Raw genomic sequence first — 12,142 nt, forward strand, 5'->3', positions numbered from 1 at the left:
CTAATTAGTGTGAATCTATATAGGTACGTGCCAGAAACCTCGAAGATGCTTAATATATGGGCTTATGCGAGCTTGCCAGATAGGGAGAGGTCGACTGGGGCCCCGGCCAGGGGACCTAGGTACGACGGCTAGAACTCCCGTCCCGTGACATAAGGCACTGGCTCATTTAACTTGTTTGTATTTTATTTCTAAAATTTTTCTTAGATTTTTCTTACTATTATTTGAGTTATTTTTTACTCCTCACTCTAGTTTAAATACAATACTAGACATTCTAACTATTCAGACAGACCTTGGTCACCGGAACAGTAGAACGTATGGTAATGCTAAAGTGAGGGTGTTACAACAGTCCTTCAATTTAAAAATATAACATAAAACATCAACTTTCAAATTTTGCACAGTAAAATCTCTCTAATCTCCAATTACTAGTTTTTCAGTTAAACGCTGACCTGGAAAGTTTCAGCATTGAGCTTAGTCAGTATTTGTCTTTTCTCTCTCAAGCCATATGTAAATTGAATCCTTCTTCTCTTTATAGATAGAATAATTTTTCATGCATAAGGAAAATAATTTTATACTTTGCATAAAAGAGAAGAGAGAAATGTTGACTAAGCACTATGCGGGAGCTATTCACATTAGTTTCTAACTGAAAAATCAGTAAATGAAAGTCAAAGAGATTTTACTGTGTAAAATTTGAAAGTTTAGAGGGTTTTATGTTATATTTTAAAATTAAAGAACTATAGTATTACAACTATATAAGTTCAGGGACAGTTGTTGAAATTTATCCGAGCAGATATCGCTCTCTTTATTCCTGCCCTATAAAAGTTCAAAGTAGGGGTGGAAATCCTCCACCGAGGAGCGAAGCTAGACAAGTTTTTCCATAGACTTTTTTTTTTATTATATAATATAAATTTATTTATTAAAAAAGTAAATAAAAAATTAGAAATATAAGTTTTAAATATAATTTAATAATATATTTATATTTTTTTTACTAAAATTATAATATTTAAATATATAAAAATAAATTATTTTTAATAAAATAACAATATATTATTATGTAAGACAAATTATAGGAATTCAAGGTGAAAAGAAAGTCTTTCATCTCCACTCAACATAATATCAGAATCAAAATAAAATTAAAGAAAAAATTGAATGAATTCAAAATGGATTGGGTCAGATTCGGCAATAATCAGATTGTTACTCTCTTGCCTTAAAAGGCAATTAGATTCTAATACTTGATGAGGCCAAATCCCATGTAATAAAAATCACCGTCCCTATGATCTACATTTATCTTTGTAGAGAAAGGTGCGAATACCCTCTGGCAATCTTATACCGAGGAACATCCATATGCAATCAAGTACACAGATCAAATCTTAAGTAGTTATGATGTTCTTTGCGTTATTTATGGTAGTGAAGTGCCGATTGGAAGATCGAGCACTTTGGGTGTAAAAATGGAGATTGACGTAGACATGGGGCTCGAAGGAATTAATGGAACTAAAGAATTTGAGACATATGATCTCAGAAAAAAATGGAAACTTGTGACGCTGTCAACCTCAATGCTTCTAGGAAAGTTCATAGACAGAAGATGGAGGATCCAAAAGAACTTAGTCGGAAGCCACACATAGTCAAAACAATGGAAAGTAGGGAGGCAAAAGAACATATGTCAATTGAAGTTATTGTTGATGCACTTCAAGCTATACCAGATATGGACGACGAACTCTTATTGGAAGCCTGTCAACTTTCTAGAAAATGAGAAAAATGCTAAGGCGTTTGTGGGAATGAATGTAAGTCAGCGGAGGAAATGGTTATTTAGAAAGCTTCATAGGTGGCATCTACCTGACTTCGTTAATATGATATATTATCATTGTACAATTCAAAGTTTTGTGTGTAAAATAGGCCAACTATCAATGCAATGCAGTTTATTTTAATTAAAAAAAAAAAAAAAAAAAAACTCAAATGTGAGCATTTGTCTGTCTTTAAGAAAAAACAAAAAAACACTTGAAGTTATGAGAATGAGCCGGTGTACATGAATGTGACTCAACTCGCATAAGTCTCCTGGTTAGATTGAGCTTTCAGGATTTTAATTGTGAAAAATGTGTGCGTAGGTTATATGAGTTAGCGAGCCTTGATAAAATTACCATGATTTTGTTAAGGTACTGTCACTAATCAGAAAAAAAATTTTGATAACTATCCCTGAATTTATCTAGTTATAACATTATAGTCCATCAACTTAAAAATGTAACATAAAATTCTATCAACTTTCAAGTTTTACACAGTAAAATTTCTCTAATATTTAATTACCAATTTTTCAGTTAGACGTTAATCTGGACAATTTCAGCATTGAGCTTAATCAGTATTTCTCTTCTCTGTCTCAAGCCATGTGTATATTAAAATAATTTTCTCTCTATAGATAGAATAATTTTTCATGCGTAAAAAGAATAATTTAACATTAAGTGCCATGCAGAAGCTATTCATATCAATTTCTAGCTGAAAAATTAATAATTGAAAGACAGAAATTTTACTGCATAAAATTTAAAAATTTAAAAAATTTTATATTACATTTTAAAATTAAAAAATTATAATATTACAACTATATAAGTTCAGAAATAATTATTTAAATTTATCCTTGATCCAGGCGTATGCAAGTATCTGTCTCTGAGGAAAAAAAAAAAAAAAGGGGGAAAGGATAGGGATGAAAAAGTAAAATAAGAAAAGAGAGGAAAAAATAAAATAAAAAAACTAATCCAAATGAACTCAAACAAAACATAAAAGAGGGGAAGAGCAGTAGAGCAACATCCATGCTACGGCACCATCGACATCAAAATAAAACCACAATCACAAGAATCTACAAGTCTGATAGAGAGGAAGAGCAGTAGAGCATCAATGCTACTACTCAAATTTGCTTAGACATCAAAGATCCAATAAGGATGGTTGGAAATCGACGATTCAACAAGCAAGGGCAGTTGGATTCCACAGGGTTTAAAAATAAGATGGCGGGGAGAGGTTTCGTGGCTGAATGGGTAGCCACACGAAAATTAGCCACACGATTCATGTCTGAATGGAAGATGGGAAGAGGCGAAGACTGAGAGCAAAGGAATATGGGTAGCAGATGGAGAAATTAGGGATTTTAGACTTCAGGCAAACGACACTGTTTTATGCCTTTTTTAAGTTTCGTTCCATTTTTTGAATTTTTGTCTCTAAAATGAATCGAACTGAGTAAATTAAAATATTTAAAAATAAAATTAAATCGGATTAATTTTAAATAAAATCAATTTAAATTTCCGAATTAGTCAATTCAATCGTTTATTTCAGTTTACTGCTCGTAGTATTAGTTATCGCCACCATGCTTTCACCGACTAACCACCATGCTTCTGCCTAGCAACCACCATCATTATACAACCACCACCACTTTGCCATCACAACCACCTAGACACTAGCATCAGCACGCGATCCCCAACAATAAGACCAATGGCATCTGGCTATCGCTAGACACAGTTATTACTACTCACTTATTATTGCTATCACAAATTAATTAAATATCGAAATAAAATATTTTTAATTTTATATTTAAATATAAGGAGGAAATGATTATCATATTGTATCATTCATTTACATTATATTATCTAATTCACTATACGATTAATTACATTTAGATTCTATTAAACATGGCTTTAGTTATAGAATGCATATGGCAATGGAGATGGAAAGAAGGAAGAAAGTGAAATCTTATTTCAGAAATGTCAATCCATTTTTCATTTTGAGAGTGTTGATATGTGTGCCAAACAAAACAATTTCAGTTTTGTACTTAGCCTCTTCTAATGCACCTGCTGTTTGGAATCTTTAAGTTTAACCTCATTTTGACAACTAGAATTTTACAAAAATTTCTTTGGTCAAATCTTATATTTCTAATTAAAAATTTTATTTTATTTTTTAATTTAAAAAATTATTTTAAAAGAAATAAATATAAAATATTATTTTATATGAATTCAATTCTTGCAAATATATTATTTCAAGAACTAGAGACATAACGTAGCCAAATTGTTTCACCAATTTTTCAACTTCCAAAGAGTGCAAGGATACTTTTATCAGAACTTGTCCTTGTACAATATTCATTTCAGCTTGAATTAAACATTACTTTTACATCTGTGTTAGTATCTAAAATATGAGCTAAAGATAACCCAAAAAAGAGGAGGTGAGGGAAAAGAGTAATATTACAAAACAAAGTGATATCTGGCTCTATTTCCTTTCTCAAAATCCAATTACTTGGCCACCTGTTCTAGAATGGGAACCTTCTTCCAAGTATCCTCCAACCCAGTCAACTGCAGCGGTGGCAATGAAAATACACTAACAGTAGAGCTTCTGCTCCGAATTTCCTTCAAAACCCGCAATGCTGAAATGGTGCTTTTCATATATGAACTCTCCATAAGTTCAATCTCTGCAAGTTCTTTGGGCACTCTGAGATGACCATCATTCTTGGTTGTAGCCGAAGTTGAAGGATCACATCCTTCGTCCCCATCAACTGCTTCAACCAATGATGGTGATTCATATATGGGGAAAAGGCGATCAAGCATTGTCTCACACTCTTTCACAAGCTTGTACAGCAGGTCAGTGGTAAAGAAGGGCTGTTGCAAGACCTTCTGGATGAAGGGCAAGCGAATGAGAGCGCCAGTTCTTTTGTCATACTTCTTGAGTATTTTTACCAATCCTGTTAAAACCATGGCAAGTTAATTAAATTGTTCGAAACAATAGGTATCAGTCTGCAGTACAAGTCTGGAGTCCAGAATAAATCTTGAGAAGGAAAAACATTCGTATGCCCAAAAGGTTCAAATCATATAACTAAAAATTAAACAAAATTATCAACTCAATAGAAATATTAAAGCAAATATTTAACTACCTGTGTAGTTAAGGGCACTATAATTCTCCAACAAAACCATGTCTCCATGGAAGTCGACAATCTCCTTCCATATTTTTATCATCTCTTCATTGGAATCCTTTGCCTTTGCCACCCTATCTTGCAGCTCCTGCATCATGATTGCAAAAATTCAATTTCAGTTTCAGATAATTCTAAAAACTAGCGCAATTGTTCTTTAGAATTTAGATTGTCCTCGACAACTTTCTCTTTTTTTTTTTTTTCCTGTTAATATCCTTAAATTGGAAAGTAAATTCCTGGACTCAATAGTACAAAATCAAAGAATAGGAAGTTCACTCAATAATAGGTTGTCTTTTATCAACCTATTTCATCGAATTAAAAATTTATTCTCAACAATATCCAACCCACGAAGAATACACTTGAATTCCGGACCTCAAATCAACCAAGAAACCTTATAAGAAGTATATCAATAGTTTGGGCCGCACAATTACACAAGTTCAAAATATCTACCTTTTGAAGAATAATCAGAACTTCCACCCCACAAATATGTGGCTGCATTTTTCATTTAGATTATAGTTAGTTGCCTAAAAATGCCTGCCTGTTAATTTGTTAAAGCCCTTCTCCAATCAGTGGCGACTGGCAATCACTACTGGCCCAAAGAAAGAGTAATTAATGGCAATCCGACACGGATTACACATATATACAAAGAGGGTAGTAAGTAACTACTAAGCAATTTTTTTTTTATTTTCAAAATTTAGACTCATATATAAAATTGTTTATTTTATAAAAAATACTTTTCACATTTTTTTATGTTTGGGGCGATCAGTAAAATTAGTCAACAAAAAATATTTTCTAATTAGAGGAAAAATTAAATCATTTTTAAGAAAAATAATTTTTTTTTCAAAACAGAATGTCAGTTTTCATTTTTTTGATTTTCATAATTTTATTAAAATATAAAAAATATTTATATATATATAAAATAAACACATACTGTTAATTTAATATTATAATTAAATAAAAAAAATATTATCCTTTTCATATATAAATTATTTTTTATAAAACAAACAATTCTTAATATCTACTTCTACTTATATATAATTCATTCATTAGTTTGCCATTTTATATGAATTTGCCGTATAACTTTGTCAGGATATAATTTTTCCCAAAGAACAGCACAAAAATTAGAAAGCAATAAAGAAACGGAGATAAATCTGTAATTTCGCACATGTTACATGTTGGAAGAATATACCACGGTACAATTCCCTCAACGGAATAACTATAAATGCGCGCCAGTTGTCAATACGGGACAGGTGGCAGTCAGATATAGGTCGTTGACAGATGGAACCACAAGCCCACATAAAAACTAACGGCTTTAACTGTCTCCGTTACCGTATCCTTTTACTTCGCCCAGTAAACGACTCACTGAGTCTGATCCAAACTATCCCTAAACGACATCGTCTCATTCACATTTAACAGAATAATGAGTAAACACTAATTACGCATAATTAATCAAATTCCTCAAGTTTTCTAGCTATACACATTGATACACAAGTATGTACGAGAGAATTTTCCGGAAACCAAACAGAAAGAAATTATCAATTAAAAAAACAGAAAGAAATTAAGAAAAAACCATTACTGCTACTGGAGATTCCAAAAAAAAAAATACCTTCAATCTGATGATATACTCCTCCTCCTTCTCCACGAAGAAGGTGTTGAATTTCTCGAGCTCATCCTCCAACAGTTTAATGAAATCGATCTCCTCTTTTGTCATACCATCTTTATTGTCTCCTCCGGCGGCGCCCTCTGTACAATCTCCAGCGTCCAATCTGGGGCGTTTGATAGGCCTACCTCCACCTTTGTTTGGCTCTATGAGCTTCAATCTCTTCTTGAGCTCCTTGTAGGAAAGGAACTTGTCTCGCCATTCAGGCAAGGTCTCCTCGATCTGGTTGCTAAGGCTCTTGCCAAATTTCATGGTTTCTGTTTGTCAAGTATAGAGGAAGAAGAAAAGAAAGAGTTTGAGGGTTTGTTTGGTTAGTGAGAAAGTAAGAGGGAAAGTGAAGGAAAAGGATGGTGAGAGAATAAAAGAGGATGAGGGGCGGAAGGGAGATATAACGGTAGAGGAAGAATATTCGAGGGGCTAGTATTGGAATATCCAATTGTTCTGAAAGAGGATATCTCTGGTTTTATTCCCTGCGATGTAGAGAGAAACAATAGATTTTATTTTATTTTATTTTATTTAATATGTTCTTTATTTTTTAATTTTCCTTCCCTTTTCGGCCTTTATAACTGACACGTGGCTTTTCATGAATTTTTTATTTTATTTAGCGGCTTGGGATTTCTTCGCTATCGAGCTGATTGTGATTAGCTTGTCAGTCTGGATTTCTCCAAATAGTTTGTTACCAAGAGTTAATTGGTCCTTGAGTAATGTAATTTGAATACTTAAAAAGAGAATAAATTAATTTTTTATTTTATTAATTTAAGAGGGTATTTAATATGAAATTAATAGAAATAATTATTATTTTTATAATTTTAGTTTTTATTAAAATTATTTGAATATTTAAAATAAGATTGGTTAATTTTTTTATTTTATTAATATTTATATTTTTTTAAAAAATTTAAATATTAATCTTAAAAGATTTAAATTAGTAATTATTCTCTTTAAAAAATAAAATTTATAAACGTAATATTTAATTTTTAATTTTTTAATCTTTTATCAAACATATTATAAATTTTAAGTTAATAATTAACATTTTTAAAAGTTAAAATTTATAAGGGCAGCAATTGATTTTTTGATTTTTTAATTTTTTATTAATCATCATGTAAGGATTGACTATTATTTTTATAAATTTTAATCTTTAAAGAATATAATTATTTAATATCACAAAAAAATATAAATATTAATAAAGTAAAAAATTAATCTAATCTCTTTAAATATCTAAATAATATTAATGAAAAATTTAAAAGTTAAAAATATCTTATCAAACGCCTCTTTAAAATAAGACGCAATATTATAGGTGAGGAGCTCCATTTAACTCACACAATGATTGAATTGAATAAGAAATTTATTTTGATTTATTTGATAATTTATTTTATTTTAATTTTAAAATTTAAAATATCAATTAATTAATTAAATTTGATTAGATTTTTAAAAGAAAAAATTTTGATAAAATTAAACCAAATTAAATCTATCAAACCAATATATTTTTAGAAACTAAGATTATTTATATAATTTTCCCTCCTATCTCTTTTACAAAAAATTTAATCTACTTTACCGTTAATATTATTATTCTCTAAAATTCATTATTATTTTCTATTATCATTTATTTAAATTCATCTCTTTTTTCTTGGGTTAATACTTATAAGTTAATTTTTATAAATTAAAACAATTAAAAATATTTATAACTTTATTTATTTTAAAATATCATAAGAAGAATAATTGATATGGATAAGTTTAGTTGTATCTTTGATTTTGAAATATGGAAATATATCCTCAAGTTCAAGTGGCATTCCATTATTGTGACTTGACTCCTCAAACAAGATTGAAATATTTTTTTTTAATTGATAAACAATACGCACACGCAAGATAAAAAAAAATATATATATATATATATATATATATATATATATATATATATATATATATGTAAAGTAATCACTTTAAATATCTCGATTCAATCCTTCGAATAAATTGAGAATGTGAGGAGGATATTAATCATAATATTAAAGCTGGATGTGAGGAGGAAGTTAGTTATAGAATGTAAGATTATCAATAAGTTGAAAGAAAAATTTTAATGTATAGCTATACGATCGGTCATACTATATGGTAGTGAGTATTGGGCAACAAAAGAGCTGTATGTGTCTAAAATGAGAATTGTAAATATGAGAATATTAAGGTGGATGAGTTGCCATACTAGACTAGATAAAATTCGTAATGAAAGCATTAGAGAAAAGTAGGAGTGGTCCCGGTTGAAAATAAGTTGAGAGAAGGGAAATTGAGGTGGTTTAATCATGTGAAGCGTAGATATATGGAGGCTCCAGTTAGACAAGTAGAGCACATTGAGTTAGATAATAGAAAAAAAATAAGGAGTAAATCTAAACTGACTTGAAAGAAAGTAATACAACAAGATCTAGAAGTATTACAATTTTTTATGGATTTAATCTAAAATCGTTTAGAGTGGAGAAAGAGAATCCATGTAACCAACCCCAATAAAATTTTGAGATAAAAATTTAGTTGAATTGAGTTGAGTATTATATAATTTTTTTACATTTTATTACTTAAACGATAAAAATTTATATTTATAAAATAAATATTATATAATTTTTTGCCCTTAGTTTACATTTTTTCTATTAACACCATACTGATATAGCATTCTAGTTAATTTAATTATAGATAATTAACGATATTAAATAAAGTAAGAGAGAAAATAATGATGTGAAATTAATTTTTTAAACTTACACTGTCAATTTTTTTTATATTATATTCCTAGTAAATATATATTTAGAATTATATCTAAAAATGTATTTTTTAATATAGTTAAAAATAAATTATTTATATGAAAACTTATAAAAAAATTGAAAGATAATATGAGTTTTATTGGGTATATTATTTTTTTATTATTTAGTAAAATATAAAAAAAAATCAAATGAAATAAAATCAGAGAAAAGTTAACTACTAAATAGCTCTTAATATATCTTTTTTTAATCATTGGACGAAGCACATGCCACGTCCCACAATCAAAATTAAAAATATATATTTAATTAAAGAGAATAACACAAGGGAGGGCAGGAAAAAAAAAAAAAAAAAGGTGCCGCGGGTAGAGAGTATAGAGCCGAGCCCAAAAGCGAGCGGCAAGCGTTGCTCATTTATGACGCAAGGTATAATTCCATGGCACTTTAGAATATCCAACCTCTCTAATATCAAATGTTAAGTTCAATACTAACTCAAATTTCTCTGCAATTTATTATTTTATTTAAATCTAATTTATAGCTAATATTTTTAAAATACTTTTTATGTAAAATATAAATTTATAATATTATTTATAAAAAAAAATACCAATCTCTAATTAAAAAATTATATAATATTTTTAATACACATAAAAAATAAGTTGCTTTCAGGGAAGTGAATGAATCCAAAGGGTAAATCTGGAACTTAAAAAAATTGCGAAACCACTGCAGAAGTTGACAATTTGTACAGGCTTTACCAAGGACGAGATTCGGACATATCTGTGGGATACTCTCCTCTACTTGGAATCTTTGGACATTTACGGTCTCCTTCCTTGCTCTTTTTTCACCTTGGTCCTTGAAACTTCTTTCCCTTTTCCCTCTTCTAAGGAAATTTCTTAAATCCAGCCAAAAAAAAAAAAAATTTCCAATTCTATATACATCGGTTGATTTATTAGCTTTCTTAAATTAGTTGCAGAGTTTATATTATCCAATTTTCTATTTTTGAACCAACATCTATTTTATTATATTCATTGGACTTCTATTTAGGATTATGTACAATTTTTAAGAAATCAAATTAAAAAGTATGTCGAATCAAAATTATTTTAATGATTTGATTCAGTTCTAATTTTTTTATTAAAAATTGAATTGAAACAGTATCAAAATCAAATTAAAGATTAATTTTATATATTAATAATTTAATTTAAAATTTAAATACTAATTAAATATGTTTTTTTTAAAAAATAATTATATAAAATTATTTTAAGAATAAAAAATTATACCAAATCAGAGAATCGAGGATCATATCAAATAAAAATTGAAACAATAAAAATCGAATCGAAATTTTGATTCAGTTTTAATTTTTAGATAAATCCCAAATCAAATCAGAACCATACAATCCTACTTCTATTAATTAAAAAATAAAAACGTTTATCTTATTAATGTTATAAAGTGAGATATTTTAATGAGATTTTTGTTTTTTAAATTAAGTATTTTTATCATATGAAATATGTGTTTGAAATTCACATTTTAAATAAATAATTTATTTTTATAAAGTAAAACTTTAACGATGTTTTATTTAAATTTTTTATCATATAAACTCTGTGTTTAAATTCACATTTTAAATAAATAATTTATTTTTATAAAATAAATTATTTTAATCATATAAAATATACATGCTATTGTACTTAATAGTTTAATTTAATTTACTATTTCATAGTATTTAAAAAAAAAAAAGGAAAAATAGCATATTCCATTTGGATCCTTATGTACCCATGGAAGTTGGTGGTAAGTACCCATCTTTTATAATTTCCCATCATCATTTTATTATTTTAATGTTCTTGTCTTAATCGTAACAATGACGAACTACAAGAGATTAGTTGGTATATTTAATCTCTAATTAATCCCACAGGCAATTTTGTTTTGCAGTTGGGATATTATTATTAATCACTATCTTGTAATTAATTAATTAATTAATTAATCTTCCACAAACTTGTAATTAATTTTCTAAACATTTTACACTGGCCGCTTCACAGGTGAGGTCATGCAAGATTATAAATTTTAGTTCTCTCTCCCTCAATCACTGATCTGTTTAATTAATTATCAATAAGAGACTTTAGTAGCTAAGGTTAATTAGCCCTTAATTAATTAATTGATGCTGGCATATGCGATCAAAGATTATGTGCATGCAGACCTAACCTGATTTGAGATTAGTAATCTAAACAGGTAAATGCTAATATTCGGATTTGTCCCTTTATCTTATTAAAATAATAATTATCAAAAACAGAGATCTCACGTCAATGCCGAGTTATTGCTAATAATTTAATAATTGAAAGGAAAATTCAGAAAAGCTGCTTTCTGGGTAGAAAGTTAACCCAACAGGACCAGGACCAGCTCTAATTGGAAAGCCCAAGGTTACTATGATTTCTAATTTCTCATTTCAAGTCCACATAAAAGAAGATAAATGCTTCGCAGAAGCGTTTTTAAATTTCAATCTCATTGCCAACAATGAAAACCGACCTTAGCTCAGTTGGTAGAGCGGAGGACTGTAGTAGTATGCTGAAATCCTTAGGTCGCTGGTTCGAATCCGGCAGGTCGGATTTTCTTTTTCTTTTCCAGGACAATGTGTCATAAAATTTCCTTTATTTTTGTTTTTATTTTTACTGCTGGATGTGCTCTTGGAAACTTACAATGATATGTCTTTCATCTTCAAAATTGGAAAAAAGAAAATCTGAAAATATTTGTTGCATGTGGCAAATTAAGGATGCCTTGTAAGCATTTGGCAAATGTAGCAGTTCACCGTTAATCAACAATTCCATTATATATATATATATATAT

General features: G+C 28.8%; 1 protein-coding gene and 1 non-coding gene across 2 annotated transcripts; one reads left to right on the plus strand and one right to left on the minus strand.

The window, feature by feature from the left end:
- Positions 1-4,024: 4,024 nt before the first annotated feature.
- Positions 4,025-7,073, minus strand: LOC110654814 (SPX domain-containing protein 1). The gene is made up of 3 exons (XM_021810929.2): positions 6,531-7,073; positions 4,889-5,015; positions 4,025-4,699 (listed from the first exon to the last, which is right to left on the minus strand). The coding sequence occupies exons 1-3, from the start codon at positions 6,834-6,836 to the stop codon at positions 4,254-4,256; spliced, it is 879 nt and encodes a 292-aa protein (XP_021666621.2). The 5' UTR covers positions 6,837-7,073; the 3' UTR covers positions 4,025-4,253.
- A 4,746-nt stretch (positions 7,074-11,819) lies between these two features.
- On the plus strand, positions 11,820-11,904 carry TRNAY-GUA (transfer RNA tyrosine (anticodon GUA)). The gene is given in 2 exon segments: positions 11,820-11,856; positions 11,869-11,904. It is a non-coding gene; the product is annotated as a tRNA-Tyr (tRNA).
- The last annotated feature ends 238 nt before the right edge of the window (positions 11,905-12,142 follow it).

The sequence above is a fragment of the Hevea brasiliensis genome, unplaced genomic scaffold, assembly GCF_030052815.1.
Source record: "Hevea brasiliensis isolate MT/VB/25A 57/8 unplaced genomic scaffold, ASM3005281v1 Scaf348, whole genome shotgun sequence".
Lineage (NCBI taxonomy): Eukaryota > Viridiplantae > Streptophyta > Magnoliopsida > Malpighiales > Euphorbiaceae > Hevea > Hevea brasiliensis.

Coding starts and splice junctions, on each gene's coding strand:
- LOC110654814 (XM_021810929.2), bottom strand. CDS start 6,836: ATGAAATTTGGCAAGAGCCTTAGCAACCAGATCGAGGAGACCTTGCCT. Junction 5,016..6,530: donor AGTATATCATCAGATTGAAG/GTATTTTTTTTT, acceptor ATCATGATGCAG/GAGCTGCAAGATAGGGTGGC. Junction 4,700..4,888: donor TAGTGCCCTTAACTACACAG/GTAGTTAAATAT, acceptor TGGTTTTAACAG/GATTGGTAAAAATACTCAAG.